At 48.2% G+C, this 21,788-nt stretch overlaps 1 protein-coding gene across 1 annotated transcript in view; it reads right to left on the bottom strand.

Annotated features, from left to right (window-relative positions):
- Positions 1–21,788, bottom strand: part of LOC142774803 (uncharacterized) — a 60,342-nt gene that overhangs the window by 23,323 nt on the left and 15,231 nt on the right. The window contains exon 3 of the mRNA XM_075875891.1: positions 16,733–16,984. Coding sequence (XP_075732006.1) covers positions 16,733–16,984 — 252 coding nt within the window. The remainder of the gene's footprint in view (positions 1–16,732; positions 16,985–21,788) is intronic.

Below are 21,788 nucleotides of genomic sequence, written 5' to 3' on the forward strand. Positions count from 1 at the left end.
GAGTATTGCATGCTCAGCTACTTTTCCAACGCAAGATGTGAGTGATATGGGCCTTAAGTTATTGATGCTCAGCGGTTTTCTAGGTTTCGGGATGAGCGAAACCTTGGCACTACGCCATTCTTTGGGCACAATACCCGTTTCCCATGCCTCATTTATCTTCTTAGTAATGATTACAATTGCTTTATCGTCTAGATTCCGTAGCAGTTTATTGTCGATTCCATCTGGCCCTGGCGCCGATCTGCCATTGAGTTGTTGTAGAGCGTACCGTATTTCAGCTTCGCTGAATGGTTCGTCTAGTTTTTCTTGCGGTCGACCTCCATATGAGGGATTTTTGTTTTCCCAGGCTACTGATTTGCTTTCCAGTGAGAGATATTTTTGGCCTAGCGTTTTGAGGAGAGCTTGGGGTCCACCACTATCCTGGGCGTGCTTGTGCACCAGCCGTTCAATTTGCAGCTGGGTGCCACCTCTGGTTGGTTTGTCGCTGTCCGCCATAAGGTGTTTGAGCAGCCCCCATTTGCTTCCCTTCCTCATTTTGCCATCTGCTTCGTCACATGTGTTGTTCCACTGCTGGGCGCAGAGTGTTTTGGCGTGAGATTCGATTTCGCGGCCAAGGTCCGCGATTTTTGTGCGTGTCTGTTGAGCTTGTTTTTCCGCCACGCTTCTTTTAGGTCATGCTTTTTCTGCAGCAAACTGGCCAGGTGAGAGTCTATTGCCTGGATGGATTCATCAGTCTCGATTTATTTGGTGGCCTCATTCGCTGCCATTTTTAATTCATTTAAGAGGGCTTCATATGATAGTTCTGTATTGCCCTTCTGCTCCCGTATTTTAGCGAACTGGTCCCAGTCTGTCATTTTGAATTTTCTTGGCGCTTTCGCCTCGTTCTCAACGGTAATTTCCAGGATGCAGTGGTCGCTACCTAGGTCTTCGGCGAGGTTATCCCAGGTAGCTTTGACGTTCTTGGTGAAGGTTGAGTCCGGCATTGTGTCCCGCTGTACCGAATTACCTCTTCTTGAAGGGAGGGCAAAATTGTTTATCAGCTGCAGGTCCAGCGCATTCACGCTTTCTGCTAACTTGGTGCCTTTACCTTCGCTTTTTAAGTATCCTCATTCGGTACTCCTGGCGTTAAAATCACCCGCTACTATGAGCGGATTGTCACCTGCCATTTTTACCGCCGAAGTAATTAGTCTGTTGAAATTTCTTTTCTTATCTGATCGAGGACTGTAAACATTGAGCACAAAGATGCTTCTTTTAACGGCCCTGTGTGGTAAGATTTCCACCAGGACCGTTTCCAGGCCTTTTTTGTATACGGGGGCGTCCCTTTTGGCGAACAATACGTCCTTCCGGATGAAGGTAGCCACTCCTCGCGTCTTGTTTTGCTCGGGGTGCAGGGTTGGCCTGGCTACCCTGTACCCCTGTATGCCAATGCTTTTAGCAGTTTTGCTTTCTCCACATTTCTGTAGCAATATTATATGCGGCTTTTTTTACAGGCTAGCAATAGTTATGTTAGTGCTGCTTTGAGTTTCTGAAGTGAGTTACAGTTCCACGGCCAGATCTTAATCTCGTTGCGGTCAGCAGCCATTTTAACTTGGTAGCTTGTGTGCGTCGCGGCTCGTTAATTCCGCGAGATTGCGTGCTTTGACTGGTCGGACTTTAGCTCTAGAAGTTGTGCTCGGCACGCTTGCCGTAACCGCTGATTTGTCCGCGCTTAGCTTCTGAGGAGCACCTGCCACAGGTGGGTTGGCTGCCATCTTCTCCAGGCTAACGAGCCTCTGGTCAACTTTGTCAGTGTAAGTCTTAAAGGTTTGCATAAACTTGGCAAGCGTGTTCGCCAACGTATCAATTTTGTCGTTGAGCTTAGTTGTCGCGGACTCGACATTTCTCAGTGGGGCTTCTTTTTCTATCGAGACCATCTCGATCTCCTCCGTCGTGTCGCTGTCGCTGTCTACGGCTTTGCGTTTGTGTGTATTGTGGATCGTTTGTTGTGAGCGTGTTGTCGGTGGTGCCGGTGAGCTCGACAGATTAATTCCGTGGCAGCTCTCTATTCTAGCTATTGAGGCCCGGAGCTCTTCAAGTTCCTTCTTGAGGGCCCTGTTTTCTTGTTCAAGCGCTACAATACGAGAATCGGGAGCATGCTCTGGCTGTGCCTTACCTTTGGGCTGGCTACTTGTGCTTCGTGATTCACCTGCAACCCTGCTGGCCCAGGAGCCATTGTTCGGCTGCTGCTGCTGTGTGGCTGTTGGTCTTGTTCTCGATCGGGATCTGGAGCACTCCCGAGATGACAGGTGGTTGTCGGATCCCGACAAGGTCGAGGGGCGCCCTCCGGAACGAGAACGGCCTCTGGATCGAAAACGCCTTCTGGATCGGGAACGCCCTCTGGATCGGGATCTCCCCCTGGATGGAAATTGGTGATGGATGCTCGAGGCGTTCTCCCGTCCCGACACCTGGTTGTGGCAGGGTTTCTTAAACGTGACAGATGTTGGTGCGTCTTGACGCTGTTGTGCTTGCCACTCTTGCTTTCTGCGTCTTCTTCTCCTTCTCACTATGTATGGAATGTGGAAGCGTCTTTTGCATTCGCGATCTCCGGATGGGTGATTTTCATCGCAAAGCTTGCATTTCGGCTCGCAGTGATGCACGCCGTCTTCTTGTAGCGTTTCTCCGCAGTTGTGACATTTCTTGCTCGTTGCGTTTGTGTGCCGGCAAACATCGGCGCGATGGCCGACTCCTCCGCACGTTCTGCAAACATCGACTTGTCGCTTGTAGAGCGAGCAGGAAACCATGGCGGTTCCGCATATCACTGTGCTCGGAACGCGCAACCCGTCAAAGAGGATTGCGACTACTTTGATCTTTTTAATGCGTCTTGCCTCGATGGCAGTGAGATTTCGGTCGTGCACAATCAGGCGTTTGAGCGTTGCGTCGTCAAGGGAGAGGTCAACGTTTTGATGACGCCCTTGCATGTATTATCGGGCGCGGCCACGTATGCGGAGACATCGAACGAGCCTTGGTTTGTGTGCAGTTTCTGCACGTTCACGTATGATGTGGCATTATTTTGGTACGGTGTAAAAATAACAATGATGTTTTGCATATTGTTGGGGCAGATCGTGTCCTCCTGTGCTTGTTCGTCGGTGATCTGGGCGGCCATGATGACGGCTCTCGCCAGCAGAACGAGGTCGACTCGAGCTACGTTCAATCCTCCTCTGGGTCTCATAATTACCCTGATCTGGTCCTTGGGTAGGCGGGGTAGCCTGGAAGCGGATACCACACGGTGTAGTGCTGATTGACTTTTTTAAAGCCCCTGGGGTGCTTCGGCTGGTTGCTGTGCTCGAACGTCCCAGCGGCCAGCTCCTCATTCGGCGGAGTCGTCTGTCTTTGGCGTCCCATGGCGGTGGCCCGTCCTGGTCCGTCGAAGATCTCCGCGCTTACTTCCATTCCCTCCACGGTTATGATGGAAGGCATCTTCAGTGCCTGGTTGTCGGCTGCGACGTGCGGAGGTTGCTCCAGTAGCTGCCGCGTCTGGCCGAGCCCTTGGCTACGTGTAACGGCCGTACTCCTCGCCAACCCTAGGCGTGGTTAGGGTTAGCGGGGACGCTCGCCGCGTCGAGACTTTAAAGTCCAAAAATATGTCTAAGAGTTCACTCACCGCCAAAAATGGCGTCTCCACTGAAACCGCAGAGCTTGCTTGTTCGAATAAGCACAAAGCCAAGTGATCTTGGAGCAAAGAAACGACCGAAAATATTTAGAAAAGCGGGAGCCGACGTTTTCACGTCCGCGCTCCTCGACGTTACCTAGCGGCTCTCTCTCACGGACAGCAAAGCATAGAGAAATAAAGGTTAAGAGTGGACACTCCCGTAGACCCCAGCGGCCCAATCGACCCTAGCACACCTAGTGGTTGGTGAGAGCAAGTGGCGTGTGCTTCCTGTTTCGGTTTCACTGGCGCAAATTTTGAATTACTTTGCGTAACCGACGTTTGGCTATGACGAAAGTTCATGATTTCAGACCACTATTCATCGCCCAAATGGATAGTTTTTGTAGGTCGTTTTGATTTAGCGATTCCCTGGTTTGTTTTGTTCAGTGGTTTGTGCGAATCGGTCGTGACGTAATTTTTATTTCAATTAAGTTATAATAAAAAGAGATGCAGGTAATGATAATTCACTACGGTTTTATTCATCGCGCTTCTGTTTTTCTTTTGAAACAAGTGATCAATGTATATATCAGTCAAAGAGACAGAGTATCCGCAATGTTTTATTCAAAGGCAAGGTAGAGTCTGAGAATATAAAAAGCACAATATGACAAAGGTAGACAACAAATGCATCTCGCCTTACAAATAAATTGTAACAAATACAGAGAGAACACAGACAACGCACACATCGCTAGAGTTGGCAGAAGCCGAGAAGCTGGTGAAGTATGACACACCGGGCCAGGGGGTAAGTAAGGATCTATGGCAAAAACACAGCGCACAATGCTGATGAAGAAGGAAGTGACATATACACAGCAATGAAGTCGCGAATCACGCCTGGGGTTAACCGAAATAATGCATAGAAAAAAAGAGCGCACAGAAACCACACGACACAATATAGCACAAAGGCAAAGGTGCAGTGTGCTGACTGTGCTTAAGAACAGCTAGCCCAAAATGAAAAAAAAAGCAGACTTGATGCCTGCTTGTCCTCAGAAAGGTAGGGCTTTGCAGCTTGCTCACTACGTGAAAGACAAACTATATGCTACAACACTGGCAGGTCTTGTGGCTCTTCTTATCCGTCGCCTTCATCAAAAACTTAAGATCCCAAGCGATTTGCGTCTGGGTGTTGCTGTGACGCTTGCGAGCTAAAATAGATTGTAGTCATCACTTATCCAGAATTGTGGACCCTAATTGGTGCTACGAGAGCGGTATTACAGGGCTAATAAATAGCATAAGGAAACCACTTTGGCTCATTATTTTTCACAAAGGCTCTACATCGTTCGTTATCACTCACAAGCTATATAAAAATAAAATGGCAGCGTCCGCAGCCCCATCAAACGCTACAAGTTTGGGTATTCTTTTGAAAATTTTGATGGGCGAGATGAGGAGGTTGATGAGAAGCTAAAATACGAAAAGCGTGATAACGTGAACCGTGCCCACTTCATACTGTGTTCCTTACCCGCTCGAAGACATTTCAACAAGCAGTTTTGTTATCGATATATTACTTGAGCTGGAGAGATAAAGCATACACAGTGACCAAGCGACCCACAGTAAAGTGTACAGTTCGCCCGCATTTGCTACAAAAATACAGACAGGATACCCAACATTCTTTTTAAGGTTATGCAAATCACTTCGAGCGAATACACAGTGTCCCTACTCCTCATAGCGGGTAACCTAAACAATGTATGCAACGAAGGAGTGGTTAGTCCAGTTGAACTGAATATAAGCATATAGGACCATAATGAAGTCTGCTGTAACGAAGTAATAACATAACAAAGCTATTGCAGGATTCGGCTCAACTCGAATACTTTAGTGTAAACCCACCGCTAATTGCTAACCTTTGAACTTGTCAAGCTCTATGCCTGAGATTGAAGACTGGAACCTAACCCTATCTAAGTTTCGGTTCACAAAACGCACATGCCAACATAAACGAACCCAGCAAAACATTTTCAGAAACTTCGTGCGACATGCAGCAGAGCAGAAATGAAAATCGCCAACACTTGACAGATGGTGATACAAAACATCGCACACTTTCAGGTGATGTGCAGTGGCCTCAATCATGGCAAGAAAGTGAGATTCAAGTTGTTGTACGTATGCAAAAGCTGCTTCTGACGGCACAGTGAGATTCCCAAAAAGTTTGCTGGAGACGTGGTATGCTTTGAGCATTGTGAAATACTGGTGGGTCCGCTGTGCTGCTACTTTGGCTTGCAGATGTTTAATGGCTTGCTTGTACTTCATTAATGGAGACATTGCCGCTGGCACACAGGAACGCACTGCAATAAACAAAAAATGGATGTAAAAGCGAAGAACAACTAATCCCATACGAGCACTTTCCTCGCTCTTTCAGACCCAAGGTGCACAACTTTCTGTGGTGCAAAGTTTTCGATTCCACTACCTAAAAACAAACCATTCACAATGTTGACAATGCACAAAAAAACGAAAATCACTGAGAGTCCACCCTTACATTTTGTAAGTGCACACATAGTGTCCTTTTGAGGATAGTTTCCCCAGAGTGTCCTAAACATAAAATAGCACATTAAAAACAGCTGCAGTAAAAGCATAGTCACCATTTTTCTAGGGCACTCAGGCGTGGAGCTGTTGGCGGAGACATCTTCTGAAGGGTCTTGTGAAGCTTGTTCAGTGCCTCGGACAGTGCTGTCGGAACAATCTTGCGAGCGGCCTGCGGAAGTCTCTATATCAATCCACTCTGGTGTTGAAGTGAACATCCAACTTACTGGTCACACAAGTTCCTTTTGTGACAGCTGAACGACTGGTTAAGGTTTTCTCTGGCAAGACGAAGTCAGCAGAAATTCTTTCACCAGCTACAAGGGAGCTGCCACCTGCAGAGATTTGGTCAACAGTCAGTTTGGGTAAAAAAAAAGAAATCGCGACACTGAACGCACCCTGCTTATCGGGACACCTCAATGTGTGGGAGCCGCTTTTTGAAGCCTCTACTGCACGTCCTGAAGAAATGAAATTACGACAATGTGTCAGTAAGAGGCTTAAAATAACACAAACTGAAGCTCATCCGCACCTTGCAGTGCAGCTTCTGCAGTCATGTCACAGTCACTATTTGAAGCGACGCTCGGAGAACATGCATATATGTGCAGTTGGTACATGTTACAAAGCTTGTAGCATGGGGAAACTTAAACAGCTCTTTCAAACGCATAAATTAGTCGAACGTGGAATAAAAGAGAAGGCACCAACTAGGAAACAAGTAATTTGTGATTTTTGGAATTATCAACAGTGCCAGCTTTCACCGATGAAAGGTATATGTACATGTGCACTCAGGCTTGAAGATAACGTGAAATAGCCCTTTAAAGTCTTTCAAAACAAGTTGTGCAGGTCAAGAGCATCAAAAAACGACAGAAATGTAAAGCTGCTACTCGGATGGTAATAGCCCACAATTCACAAAATTTAAGACTTCGCTGTCAAATTACAAAAAATATATGTGCACGTCATAAGTGTACCAACAAACCCCTTTGAATGTTTAGCTAATTAATGCACAATACCAAACCAGTGATACATCTCTGACCCATAAAACTCTGACTTACAAAGATATACGTCAAGACCACGTACAAAGATCTTCAGAAGTTTCCAGGCCGCTATCCCTTGTAATGCAATGGTATCGCGGCCTGGGAACTTTAGAACACCTTCGTACGTACGCAGTATCAGCAGTACATTGGGAAGAAAAATCGTAGTTGAAATTTGTGCGGTAAAATTATATTGGAAACGTCAAAAAAAATTGTGAGCAGCTTGCACTAGTGGCACAAGGCTAGCGAAGAAACGAAGATGATGGCCGCTTGGCTAGTCCAGATTTGCCTCCGGCACACCAAGAATTATTCGTGTTCCGAGCCTTAGGGAAACGCGTCGTGAAGCATGCGAGGCCCAGCGAACGCTTCTCAATATTTTGCACCAAGCCTATGACCTAGCTGCCCAACTATGCTCAGCGCACAGACGCTCGCGCCCGTGGCAGACGCAGCACGCGTCGCCTCGGCTTGACGCCGTGCCGCCTTTGCTATACTGCATACGTTGCACAATGTTCCCGTATAGCCGCCACATAGAGCCACAAACTTTCTTTTTAGCGAACCTCCCAGTCCTTACAAGCTTCAGAAAAAGGTTACAACTGCGTGAATGAGACGCCACGTAAGAAACAAACTCGCACACACGAAGCGCAACGTGTGTGTGTGTGCATCTTTCTGTTTGTTGCATGGTGTCTTATTCGCGCAGGTGTAACCGTTTTCTGAAAAAAATGACCCAACAAGACCAACAACATGTCATTCAACAAGTTTCGCTTCAAAACGTGCCTCACCTGTTACCTCACGCACGAAAACGCCGACGTTGACGAAAGCGATGAAAGCTTCTCGCTGGCTTGTCGCTGGGTAGATGGTGTTTTTGACAGTACGGCTGAAGAAAAATAATCGCGTAAGGTGTGTTGAATAAATCGTTTTTATGTATAAAGAGCATACCAAATTGGGGCGTATAATTATTAATTTGTGAAAACAATTCTGTTGCATTGATTATAACTGTTTTTTTTTGCGCTTGCGCCCTCTGACGTTTGGTGAGAGCACTAGTTCGTAACGTTGTCGTGACGCACTTCCTAAGGCCAGGTTTCGCGGAGTGTTCTCTCTTGTCTTCTTCTTTCTCTATGAGCAAAGTGTCTTGCTTGACGAGAGAGGGAGCGTGAAGTCATTTCTGATGAACTGTGAGAGAGGACGTCGAGCAAAGAATTGATCCAAGGATCTTTGCGCTGTTCGGATGGCACGTCAGTGATGCTCAACGATGACGAATCGCAAATGGCAGTTGATAAGCAGGCAAGGTCAGGAGGCAGTGGAGAACGGGATAGTGCATCGGCGTCTGAATGTCTGCGTCCTGAGCGATAAACAACACGGATATCGTATTCCTGAAGGCGTAAAGCCCAACGAGCGAGGCGGCCAGTAGGATCTTTCATGGACGCTAACCAGCATAAGGCATGGTGATCATTGACAACATCAAACTGGCGTCCGTAAAGGTAAGTGCGAAATTTTCCTATAGCCCAAATGATAGCCAAGCACTCCTTTTCCGTGACGGAATAGTTGGACTTTGCCTTCGTTAGGGTACAGCAGGCATAGGCTACAACGTACTCGTCGCAGCCATCCTTGCGTTGAGCGAGAATGGCACCGAGGCCGACACCGCTTGCATCCGTGTGAATTTCAGTGGGTGCCTTGGGATCGAAGTGGCGGAGAACTGGCGGAGACGTGAGTAGCCGGCGCAGCGCCGTGAATGCGTCATCGAAGTGGGAATTCCAGCCAGAGAGGTCCACGCTACGGGAGAGAAGCTGAGTTAGAGGGGCAATTATAAAGGCAAAATTGCGAATGAAACGTCGAAAATAGAAACACAAGCCTACGAAACTACGAAGTTCCTTTAGGGTAGTAGGCTTGGGGCACTCGGCAACGGCACGCAGTTTGGCAGGGTCTGGCGATATTCCTTCTTTTGAAACGACGTGGCCGAGAATAGTGAGTTTGCGGGCGCCGAAACAACTTTTCTTGAAGTTTAGTTGCAACCCGGCTGCCGTAAGGCACTGGAGAACTTGTTCCAGACGGGAAGGATGAGTTTCAATATTCGCCAAGAATACAACTATGTCGTCTAAATAGCAAAGACAGATGTGTCATTTAAGTCCCCTGAGGACACTGTCCATCATTCTTTCAAAAGTCGCAGGTGCATTGCAAAGACCGAAGGGTATTACATTAAATTCATATAAGCCGTCAGGGGTCACAAACACCGTTTTTGGACGGTCTGGTTCAGCCATTGGCACTTGCCAATATCCAGAGCGCAGATCCAGTGAAGAGAAAAACTCCGCACCTTGAAGGCAATCCAAGGCGTCATCAATGCGTGACAGGGGTTAAACATCCTTGCGTGTGATCTTGTTTAGTCGACGATAATTCACGCAAAAGCTGATGGAGCCATCCTTTTATCGCACGAGGACCACTGGCGAAGCCCAAGAACTGTGTGAGTGCTGAATAACACCACGTTGCAGCATCTCGTCGACGTGTTGAGTGATGACGTCACGCTCAGCCTGCGAGACGCGGTAGGAACGCTGACGAAGTGGAATATGATGACCGGTGTCGATATGGTGAGCGACAACTGACGTGCGTCCCAAGGGAGGTTGTCCGTGGTCGAAGGAAGCGTGGAAACAGTCAAGTAGTTGAATGAGCTGATTGCGCTGGTCTAGCGTAAGGCCGGTGTCTACGCTGCGCAACAGAACGTCTTCGTCAGGTAGTTAGGGCGTGGTGGCAGCTGTGACAGCATCCACGGACATCGATGTCGTATCAGAACGGGCATCGAAAGGAGAGATGTCATCATAAGTGTCAAGACTCCCAATACATTCGCCATGCAATAAGGTAGCGGGACAAGGGAACGGATTGCACTCGTACACGGCACTGGAGCCATCGGCGAGTGTTATGACGGCAAACGGGATGACAAGGTTCTGGCGACGAGCGCATTCTTGTGACGGCATGAAGAGGGCATTTGAATCTGAAACAGAGTTGCACAAAAGAGATACCGTGGCGACCGAAAAAGCAGAAATGACGAAGTCAGCGGCGACGATCCCCTTTTTGGGTGAGCGAGGGAGATCTATGAATGTCGTGCTTAATGGAAACAAAACGAGTTGAGCACGAGCGCAGTCGACAACCGCATGATTAGCGGAAAGAAAGTTAAATCCCAGGATGATTTCATGAGACGCATGCAGGAGGACGACAAATTCAACGATGTAAAGCACTCCTTGAATCACAACATGAGCAGTGCATGAGGCAGAAGGTTGGACGTGTTGCGAACTCGCTGTGCGTAAAGAAATTTCAACCAGTGAAGTCGTCACTTTGTTCAGTTTTCGGCATAACACTTCACTGATTATATTATGATTATGATTATGAACGGCGAAGCATGGGGGAAAGAGACCGAAGACGGGGTGAAGGAGATCGACGTCGGCTGAAGTCTTGTCGACGTGAGCGGGGGTCATGTGATTCAGGTGTCACATGCGATTCTGATTGCCGAGGTATGTTGCTGGAATGCTGAACGTCATTAAAATAGAATCCACGGTGACGACATAAGCGCGCTACATGTCCGGGAATACCACAGTGCTAGCAGACGGGCCGCTTATCCGGAATACGCCAAGTGTTTACAGGTGCTCGAGGTGGTAGAAAGGGCCGATTTACCGGATAAACCGAAACTGGTGACCTGTAGTAGTTGGTGGCTGGACTGTATGAAGGGAGCGGTGGTTTGGCAGGAGGTCGGCGGACGGCTTCTGCTTAAGTCAGTGGTGCAGCCACTGATATTGGGGACGCGGACGAAGGGAGAGCCTCGGCAACTTGCGTCTGAATAGCACGGCGAAGTGAGCGGTCCAGTGTTGTGGGGGTCTCGTTGATGGTGGCGACAAGGGAGAGCTGTCGAGCAACTTCCTCCCGGATGTACTGTTGAATTTTAGGTATTAACACGCTGTAGTCGGGGCCACTGCTTTCTCACTCCAAAGCCGAAATATCAGCTGTTTGCGTATTAGCGCGACGTGTAGAAATTCGTTGCTTGCGCAGCTCATCGAAACTTTGGCATAGCTGAATCACGGCCGTGACGGTCTGTGGGTCTTTGGCCACAAGCATATGAAAAGCGTCGTCATCAATGTCTTTCAATAAATTCTTTATTCTGTCAACCTCCGTCATCCTCACATCAACTCGCCTCTGATCACATCCTCAATGTAGCTCGTGAAGCTCTCATCATTTCGCTGAAATCGTCCTCGCAGGCCCAGTTCAGCACGAAGCTTGCGCATGGCTGGACGACCGAAAAACGAGGCGACGGCCTCTTTGAAAACCGACCAGGTGGGGTTGTCGCTTGGTGGTTGGTGAACCATAGGTTGGCCAAATCCGTCAAGTAGAAGATGACGTGAGTTAGCTTCGCAGGGTCATCCCACTTGTTAATCGCGCTGGCCTGCTCGTACTCTGTCAGCCAGTCCTCGACATGTTGATCTCCAGTGCCGTTGTATACTGGTGGGTCACGCAGACGAAGTACACCAGAACACATGACAGGTGGCAGCGTGGGAGAGCCTTGGGGGGGATCGACGCGCTCGGTCATCGCGGACTGAGATGGTAGCTTACGGCTGCGGAGCTCCAGGACGTTACCCAGCCCGTTTCCACCAAATGCAACGAGCAAGGTTGCGTAAAAACACAGGTTATTATTCGAGAATCGTTAGCCGCAACAAGCTGGTACAGGCAGGAACCCGGCAAGCACGAGCCACACACGGACGTCAACGTCTTCTTTCACGCTGGCACAGAGCTGACGCCACTGTGCTTCGGTACAATGTATATATATATATATATATATATATGAGATCTAACAGACAGTAATTCCTTGGCATTACTGTCTGTTAGATCTCACTAATATTGTGTTAAAACACGGAAAAACGAGCTCTTATGTAGACACTTCTTTCCCTTTATATATATATATATATATATATATATATATATATATATTGTGATGACAAAAGGCGGCACGGAAGCTCTGGCGCCCGGGCAGCGAGCGCGAGGTAGAAAAGAAAGAGAAAGATCAGAATAAGAACAGCTGGCCCATGATCAGGTGTTGTATCTTGTTCATGATTGCGACGCGCGGTACAACCGACAATGTCTCCGCAATCCTGAGGACCTGCCTGAAGAGTCTCCGGTGGCCCACACTGTCTATGTCGCTTAGGTCGTTCGCCATGTGGCTGTGTAGACTGCGCATTGGTCGGACCCTTTGTCGATGATAACCGGTGACGTCATTGGCTGTGTCGTAGTGGTCAAAGTTCCCTGCACTGACATGCTTTGGCATCAAGTTTCCTTTGTGATGGCTAGGGTGGACGGCCCTGACAGTGATGCAGTGGTCGCCGCACGCTTCGCAGATCCATCATTACGGTGGCCTGGTCTTGGTTCACGTTTGCGTGCCCGGTCAGCAAGCACTTTCGCAACAGAAAATGCGAGTGCACTCGCACAGGCAGCGGGACGTCATCATCAAGATTCGACATAGCAGTCTTGCTCTCGCTGTCATCGCAGTCTTTTGCGCTGTGGCGACTCGGACGAAATCTGGTAACCGGTAGCTCAGAAACATGTTTGTACTTGTGACCAGACCACTTGCAACAAGACCACCTTCGTGGTTAGCCGCACGGTGTTTACGTGGCACACCGTGCATGGCGTCAGCGGCCTCGCACGCCATGTAGTTGTAATCGCGGATGACGGCTGCGTCCGCCTGGGGCGCATCTATACGCCTGGGCATGCTAGCGTCGGGTCTTGAAGAAATGCGCAGACGTTTGGAGAATATTGTAAGTGGTACATATAAATAGCTTGCCGTTAGACGTTGAAGGTGTCTAACGTTAAAGGCGGCTTCTGCCATTTCTTGCACCCAGATGCACCTGGAAATGCAAGAAAGAAAAAAATAGAAGAATCCGGCGCGTGGATTTGAACTAGGAACCTCTGCATCATGAGGGCGAGGCCTTAATCCTTGAGCCACCGAGAAGCACGTCCTTCATTGCGCAAACGAGAATCTATTTATATCTACCACTTACTACTGGTTATGAGCATCTTAAGGAGAACTATCCTGTTTTCAGCATTAACATCGAGATGATGCTATGAGTGCGCAGTGGCGCGCGCCCTCGTCTCCCCACGCTTACTTTGCCTCGAGGAGAGGAGTGAGTAATGGTAAAGTCTTTGAACACACTATCCCACGCCCTTATCTCGCGGTTGGGAGCATCTTATTTCTTGGCTGTCCTTAAGCTTCCACCGGAACGATCCTTGGCTATGAACGGCGCATAGAGAACACACCAAAAAAAGGTGAAGAAAAGCTCACAGACACACTGTGCTCCGTGTGTTTTTACGCGCCGTTCATAGCCATGAACCAACACCGATTCGTCTGACTGTCAGTACTACGGAACGATTCTGTTGTAGTTACCAGGCGCACAAAGGTGACTGCAATCGTTGCACAGTCCTCGTTTGCGAAAATATAGTGCTTTTCAGACGCAGCGAAGTAACAACTGAGACGCTTATTCACGTTAATCTGTACCCGTGAGTACGCTTCGTGCGTCACTTGTACGTAGGAAACACGGGGCACATTTCGATCTGCTTGCCTTTCTGCTCGTGACCTTCCGAATTGTTGCTATCGCGTTTATTGCTTCGCCCTTGCGGCGAAGCTGTGACTTTTTTAATGATACAAAACTTCAAATTATGCTTTCATTTAAAACTGAGAAAACCAGCACGAGTCTTCTCACCGGGTCAGGGAATAGAGCACTTAGTAGACAATAGCATAAGCGTACGTTGCATGGTGTAGTTAGTTTGGTTTCTCATCGTAACGCATAACATGGTAGAACTTTTTTGTAATTAGGCATAAAGGGGCAGATTTTCTTTAACGTCAGCGCCATTTCCCATCGCGTAGACCCGTTAGATTGAAATAGCGTCGAACGAGGTACTCATGCAAACTCTCTAACAAAATGATTTTAGGCTTACTGGAATCATAATAAAGCCGAATCATAGATGGTAACAATCATATTTATACTTCATTTTGAATGGGTTACAACATATCGCCAGCATAAATAACGGTACATGGTCGGGCAGTATTTATTTGCTTTGCACTTGAAGTTCCAGCATAATAAATATTTGCGCCACGTCAGACATATACCACCTGAGATCGTGCTCTACAGTGTCTCATGAAATAGCAAGCAACTTTCACGTGGTTTCGGCTCACTGGAAATGCATCAGATTTCAGAGCTGCTTTTACAGAAAGCACGCTATGTATAAATTCAAATATGACATCTAAAAGGTAAATCTATGGCGGGATCGGGATGCCGCTTCGCCCTTGATGATTTACACCACTGCGTGCTTTCATCTAATGACTTATGTCCGTGGACAGGCGGTTGCGTTATCGCTTTTTTTTTTTCTCTACGGTGGGCACAAATGCTACAGGAGCGCACGACTACGGCTACGGACACTATGGCTGTGTTCCAATTCTTAGACAGCACGTAGACAGTCTACAAAGACTGCTTAGAAGACAGCACCGAGCCCATGCTGTCCGAGAAATGAAACACATTTAGACGGCTTTCACGTGACGATGCGCCGCCTCGCGTTGAGAAGCAAAAGCTAAAATAAACAAACGGAGCAGTCGTAATTTCTGGCCTATTTCGTGTTGAAATAAAACAAACAAATAAACGTTACTCACGTTGAGCGTCCGGGAAAGCGTCTGTTTGTGTGCAGACGACCATTCTGGCGAGATTTGATGTATCTGAGTGATTCGCTGAGCCGCCATCTTGTTTAGACAGCAAAGTAGCCTGCATCGTATTTGTCTACGATGCAGTCTTCTCGGAGCTGTCTATTTTGCCGGCTACGTGAGAACTGGAATGGGACTTAAGATGGCCGCCGTCCATTTAGTTGTCTATTTAGCCGTCTACGGTGAGTATTGGAACACAGCGTATATTTGAAGAATCTGAACACACCAGTATACTGGTGATAGAATCTACTATTAGTGCGCGCAGTATATGGTGTGAATCCTTCGTTTGCCCCCTCTGTGGCCATTTCAATTTCAGGTGAGTAGAAGGTGAAACTGGCGTTACCTCAAGGACACCTCTCATTTCGACTATGGTGTTAATATTCGACAATGCTCAGACTCTCACGCCAGCTTTATATTAGTGATAATAAAGCCATATGCGTTTTCAGAGCGACGTCATGGGCTGCCAGTCGTATAAAGCAGGCGCCGGCAAACTGTTGAGGTGGAGGGCTGATTTCTCTGAAGCCCACGCATTGCCGGGTCCACACGGCAAATGGAGAGGGGGGAGGAAAGCAGTCAAGTAGTATAGTTCGGCAATAATTTAAGGAACTGCAATAGAAATTATGTTTATTTTCAGCACGCATGTCTCATGTGAGGTTGCAGTTTACAAATTTTAATTACAAGCAATGACCCTGTTTGAGGACAAAAGAAATGCCACCTCCCTGAACAGAATCGTGAGAAAATGCGAATGCATTTTTTTTCGCCAAGAAAGGGTACCGTTGCCGTCAGACGTTCGCCTTCACTGACTTCTGCCATCGCCTTGAGAAGCGCCCAGCCAGCGAACGGTCGAGAGTGAGGAGCGAACGGACTAACGGACGGGAAAGAGGGGCGTCAGCGTTCTCGGCTAGGGGTTGGTTTTTCCCCCACCGCGGTGGTCTAGTGGCTAACGTACTCGGCTGCTTACCCGCAGGTCTCGGGTTTGAATCCCGCCTGCGGCGGCTGCATTTCCGATGAAGGTGGAAATGTTATAGGCCCGTGGGCTCAGATTTGCGTGCACGTTAAAGAATCCCAGGTGGTCTAAATTTTCAGAGCCCTTCACTACGGCGTCTCTCATAGTCATATGGTGGTTTTGGGACGTTAAACTCCACATATCAATCAGTCAAAGTCATTGACTTTTCATAGCCGTGTCTCGAGCACACATGTGTTCTTGACAGGGACCCACCAGCGAACGGTCGAGAGTGAGGCGCAAGCGGACGGGAGAGCGGGCCACAAGAAGGAGGGAGAGCGAATGGCAAGAGAAGGAGCGACGAAGCACTGCACCTACCCTCTCCTACACTCTCTCGCGCCACATGCTCCGGTTGCTACAAGGGCGAGGATAAGCGCACGAGCGCACAGCTGTTGCTATGGGAGAGGGAGTGAGGGCGGAGAGATAACACCTGCCGGCGCTGACACTGCCACAGACAATGCCGGATGCCTGACATAGCCCGACTACGCATTTAAAACTGCCGTATCGGCCTTCAGATAGGAAGTGACATAGACAGAAGTGGCGATACTGGCCTCGTCCATAGAGCCGCATATTACTGCCACGAGGACAACAGGTTACCGACATCGGGTATGAATGATTATACCTATAATTCATAAGCTTGCAGTGAAAGACAGCAAGGGCTCAGGACAAATAGTACTAAACAAAGACCATGACTAAGGTACATAGTCCTGTCCTGTCATTTGTTCTGTTCTCATTCAAGCGCAAGTGAAATATAATGTAGTACCAAAAAGCCTGCTGTCGCAAAGTTTACTTCAATGATGATATACCTTGTGCTCCGGCAGGCTCGTCTTCGAGCAGGCGCCGGGCGGCCACGAGCTCTCCCCGTGCTCGTCCGGTGGCGTCACGGTGACGTCCCCGCGTGAGGGCCGAGGCGTCGGCGGGCGGCCGACGACGGTCTTCAGGCTGAGAGGATCCACCTCCGGGTCCAGCTCTGTGGGAATGACCCGCAGCTTATTTCCGTCGAACGACACTGACCGGGACCGGCGGCCCGGATGGTGTTCGTGCATGGCCATCGGACGCTGCAGCAAAACATTGTAGCTCTATACCACTGTGAACGATTTCGCTGCCTAACCCCAAGGAAACAACAGCAAAGCGCATGCGCCGACACGGTGCGTCCTATACCCAGAAGAAACTTATTTTACAAAAAAAGGGTGTTCAGATTTTTAATTACCACGGGAAGCCGCAACATTTGAGTTCAGAACCTTTCTTTCTGCTATATGACCAACAGAAGGCCTCTAAGATTTCTTATTATCAATTATTGCAACACATAAAAGCTAATAAACTGCCCATCGCATATGAGCCACAAGCGCAAGCTCATTATCCACTTCGTAAGACACTTATTCAAACCACGCCGACAAAAACCCATTGTGGCAGACAGCACATTAGTTATTAAATCTCGGCATTGCTAAATTGCCCAGAACTTACTGATCTTAATACACTTACTAAGAGTTTGTTTAAATCATTGTTAATTGAACACCAAATTAAATTTAGCTAACTGCCTTCTAATACCTCTGATTTTTTCAAAGTAAGCTTTACTGGAGCGCTACTGATGTTAGTGATGTATAACTGAATCAGAGAATGTGTTCAAATTTTGCATATATGGTATTGCTTCGTGTCATTCGCTGTTATATTTTGTTATATTGTAAGATGGCAATGTACCAGATGCCTTTATTCTACAAATAATCTGTTCGCTGCAGCCAAATTTGTGAACGGAGCAGGAGCCGCTGTCAAGCCTCGGTGCCTTTGACTTTTGCCACCTTTCTGTAATGTTACAGAAGAAATAAAGCTTTATTGTTATTAAGTGTCGCGACAACGCCACCTCTTTTTCTCTTGAATATACTTCCCAGTGATAACAAATACTTCAACTGACCACATGATACTTTGCAGGTGACGTTATAGACACAGCCTCTTAAAAATAGAAAGAAGATTTGTCGCGTACCAGTAAGTTACCTGCTCAACACCAATATCACCACGCTTGCTCGGAGAGGACTTGTCATAAACGAGAAAACGCGCTAAAAGAAAATGTGGGTGGCGACGCCTCATTCAAGTTTCCGCGCCAGTAGCCACGACGTAACGGATTTTGCTGCTGTATACTATGGCCTACGTAATTTTTAATCGGTGAAAACAATGATCGATCGGTAAAAACTGGGAGCCTGAGATTTATGGTATCATGCTTCGGAAAATTTTATCGGGTGGCGCCATTGGTGGGCGCGGGGAGCCACAGCTTACCCCAAAAAGCCACAGTTTTGCCGCAAGGGCGAAGCAATCAACGCAATAGGAACAAATTGGAAGGTCGCGTGCAGAATGGCAAGCAGATCTAAACGTGTCCCACGTTTCTCACCCACAAATGACGCACAAAACGTACTCACAAGTAAAGATTAACGCGAATAAGTGGCTCAGTTGTTACTTCGCTGTGTCTGAAAAGCGCGCCCTTTTCACAACCGGAGGTTGTGCACCGATTGCAGTGACAAGAAAGAAAAATAATCCAGAAAAAGAGTCCTACACACGGATTCGAACTCGGGACCTCTGAAATGTGAGTGCGAAGCGTTAGCCGCTGAGCCACGATGGGTCCCCTTTTTGAACGTTCAAACCAAGCTATTTATATCTACCACTTAGCACTGATGATAGGCATCTCGGGGGAATTATCGCGTTTTCAGCATTACCAGTAAGATGGCGCAATGAGCACGCGTCGCTACATCACGCTGTGCCGCGTGCTCTAATCTCCCACGCGTACTTTGCCCCACTTAGAGGAGGGGAGTGACCCCCCTCACGCTCCCTTATATCGCGGTGGGAAAGAGGGAGTATCGTATGTTTTGGCCGCCTCGGGCTTTTCCTGGAACGATTCTGTTGTTATCAGGCGCACGAAGGTCGCTGCATTCATTGCTGTCTCCGTTTGCAAAAGCGCGCGCTTTTCAGACACACTTATATAACAACTGAGACGCTTATTCACGTGCATCTGTACATGTGACTACGTTTCGTGCGTCATTTGTGCGTGAGAAACGCAGGGCATGTTCCGATTGCTCTCCATTCTGCGCGTGACCTTCCCATTCGTTGTTATCGTGTTTATTGCTTCGCCTTTGCAGAAAAGCCGTGACTTTTTTTTAATAGGGGGATCCGCGGATGCTTTGAGCACACCCCCCCCCACCCTCCCGAAAAAAAGAAAAGCATTCTTGGCTTGAGCAGCCAAAACTACCTTGAGACCAACCGATAACCTGGCAAGAGGAGTGGCACAATAGTCTTCGCCGGGTGCCAGTCGGGGTATTGTGCGCGCCCCGCAACTGTTCTCTGACGCCAACAATACTTGCTTGACATCTGCAACGTCATGAGGGAGTCCCCTGGCTACGTTAAACCATTGAGTATTGACTCTAGGCATCAAACCCCAGAAAATGTCGATTGCATCAGAATACTCGGGTGACCACGCAGCCTTATTTTAAAACCTAATTAAATAAAGTCTTATAGGCAATGCTCGTCACTAATAATTCATCGTAAGTGCCCCCACATGGAAGACTTCCACACAAGATAAGCATCGCAAGTTTCCAATTTTGGTGTCAGGGTTTTTTTTTAGCATACTGGTTCTGCAACATGGGAGACGTGATGACAGCAAAGCATACACATAGTCACGTTTTGGTTAACGTTTATAATAATATTTGGGGTTTTCCGTCCCATAACGATGATATGATTATGAGATACGGTGTAGTGAGGGCTCCGGAAAATTTGAACATCTCGTATTCTTCAATGGCAATCCAGAGGGCCCAAGAAAGGGCGGAACATCACGGTGTCCCAGCCCCGACTTGGACGCGGCCAGCGGCTTCCGCGGATCCCCGATAGGGGTTCCCGCGAAAGCTCCTCAGGATCAAAAAGTTCATTGTCTGTCTGTCTGTCTGTCTGTCTGTCTGTCTGTCTGTCTGTCTGTCTGTCTGTCTGTCTGTCTGTCTGTCTGTCTGTCTGTCTGTCTGTCTGTCTGGTATTCTTCAACATGCCCTGACATTATACAGTATATGGGCATCTACCATTTCTCTTTCGTCGAAATACGACCGCCGCTGCCGGCATTGAGCCCGCGACTTTCTGGTCACCAGCTGAGTACCCTAATCACTGCTCCACCCCGGCGGACACTTTAGCTAACGTTTTTTAGTGTGACAAATGACTCCGCTAGAATGTTTCTTGCTGTTTGCATGAGTTACCATCAAATAGTGAAAGACCTTGCATGCCGTGTGTTTATAACACTAACGTAAATGGCATATACCACAAACCTCACGCCCATCCATGTTGTCACTTCAACGTGGCAGTTTCAGTGACGTCAGTGGAAGCCACTTAATTGCTGTATCACTTATCTGGTATCAGCCTATGACATAGCGTGGTATACGACGTCGTGGCCCAGAAGCGTGCCGACAGAAGGACACTCTATGGAGTCCAACATTTGTGCCCGTCGCGACCCGACATATATTCCTCGGAACGGGAATCGACTTTCAAAGAGTCACGAGGGCACGTGCAGTGATGCGAAAGTTGGCCGAGGACTCATTATTCGGACCCCACATGGAAGTCGTGGCACTCCAGTGCAAACCTCTTGGTCAGTACACTCTACTGACGCGTCTCTCCTCCGACACGACCATGCATAATAAGCCGTTGTATTCGAATGATAGGCTCACGTGCGTGTTAGATCGCTTTGTGGGTGCAGCAAGGAGAAGTTTATTGACTTCCAACCAAGGATAAAGTACATGACAAAAACATCGAGCTTCACGACTACAAATGGTGCATGTACAATCAGGAAAGCACCACTACCGAGGTACAATGTATGTGGGGGAACGTACCCCTCTATTTACTGTACAGCGCGTGGTGCTCCAGCAGGCTTAATCATGCATGGTGGTAGGTCTTCTCAACACGCGGTTGGAACAAGTAGTGAATTAGCGCTGTACAACTCTAGTTATTATTTCTTTTTGTCGCCTGAAACAATGCTGCTTTCGTACACGGTAAGTGCATGCCCGGAAGTATAAAAGAGGCCTTGAGGCTGGGGGAGGGGCAGGGGGGGTACAAGGGAGTGGGGGGGGGGGTCTTGTCTCCCCCCAAATAAGGCATTAGCAACAATCTGCGCGTAAAAAACTGACTGAAAGCGCCAATCAATGAAGAAGGTGCAGCTCGTATTAAGCGAGCCACAGCGCCAACCACGGTATGAGAGGACAGAGACAGACCACCAAGCGCTGACTCATGACCTATCTTTCTGTGTCCTGTAGTCCTTTGGTTGGTGCCGTTTGTAATTTTCTTACGCACATGTTACATTTAACCGACCCAGATAAGCACTCGAAACGTTATCTGGGCTGGTTGGTTTTTAAGTTGTTCTTTTTTTTTAATTTACACCATCTTCCACTAAACCATGAGTAGCATCCGAAGCATCGCATTGGTCGACTTAATGTTCCGTTTATCGCGTGCACTTTGCCCGACGTAAATGCGTCCTTGCAAGTGGAGCACACCATGAACTCATTGGGGTTTCTGTTGCTGTCACTGCCCCACTGTGGTGGCCTAGTGGCTAAGGTACTCGGCTGCTGACCCGCATGCAGGTCACGGGATCGAATCCCGGCTGCGTTATAGGCCCGTGTTGTAGGCCCGTGTGCTCAGATTTGGGTGCACGTTAAACAATCCCAGGTGGTCGAAATTTCCGGATCCCTCCACTACGGCGTCTCTCATAAATATATGGTAGTTTTGGGACGTTAAACCCCACATATCAATCAATCTGTTGCTGTTACTCGTCCCGAACTCTTGTTGGAGCACGCCGCACGGATAATCGCCTTGCCACGTGGGAGCCCGTAGGTTCATAGCACGTCCGCGAAA

This window comes from Rhipicephalus microplus, chromosome 10 (genome assembly GCF_043290135.1).
Source record: "Rhipicephalus microplus isolate Deutch F79 chromosome 10, USDA_Rmic, whole genome shotgun sequence".
In the NCBI taxonomy this organism is placed as follows: domain Eukaryota; kingdom Metazoa; phylum Arthropoda; class Arachnida; order Ixodida; family Ixodidae; genus Rhipicephalus; species Rhipicephalus microplus.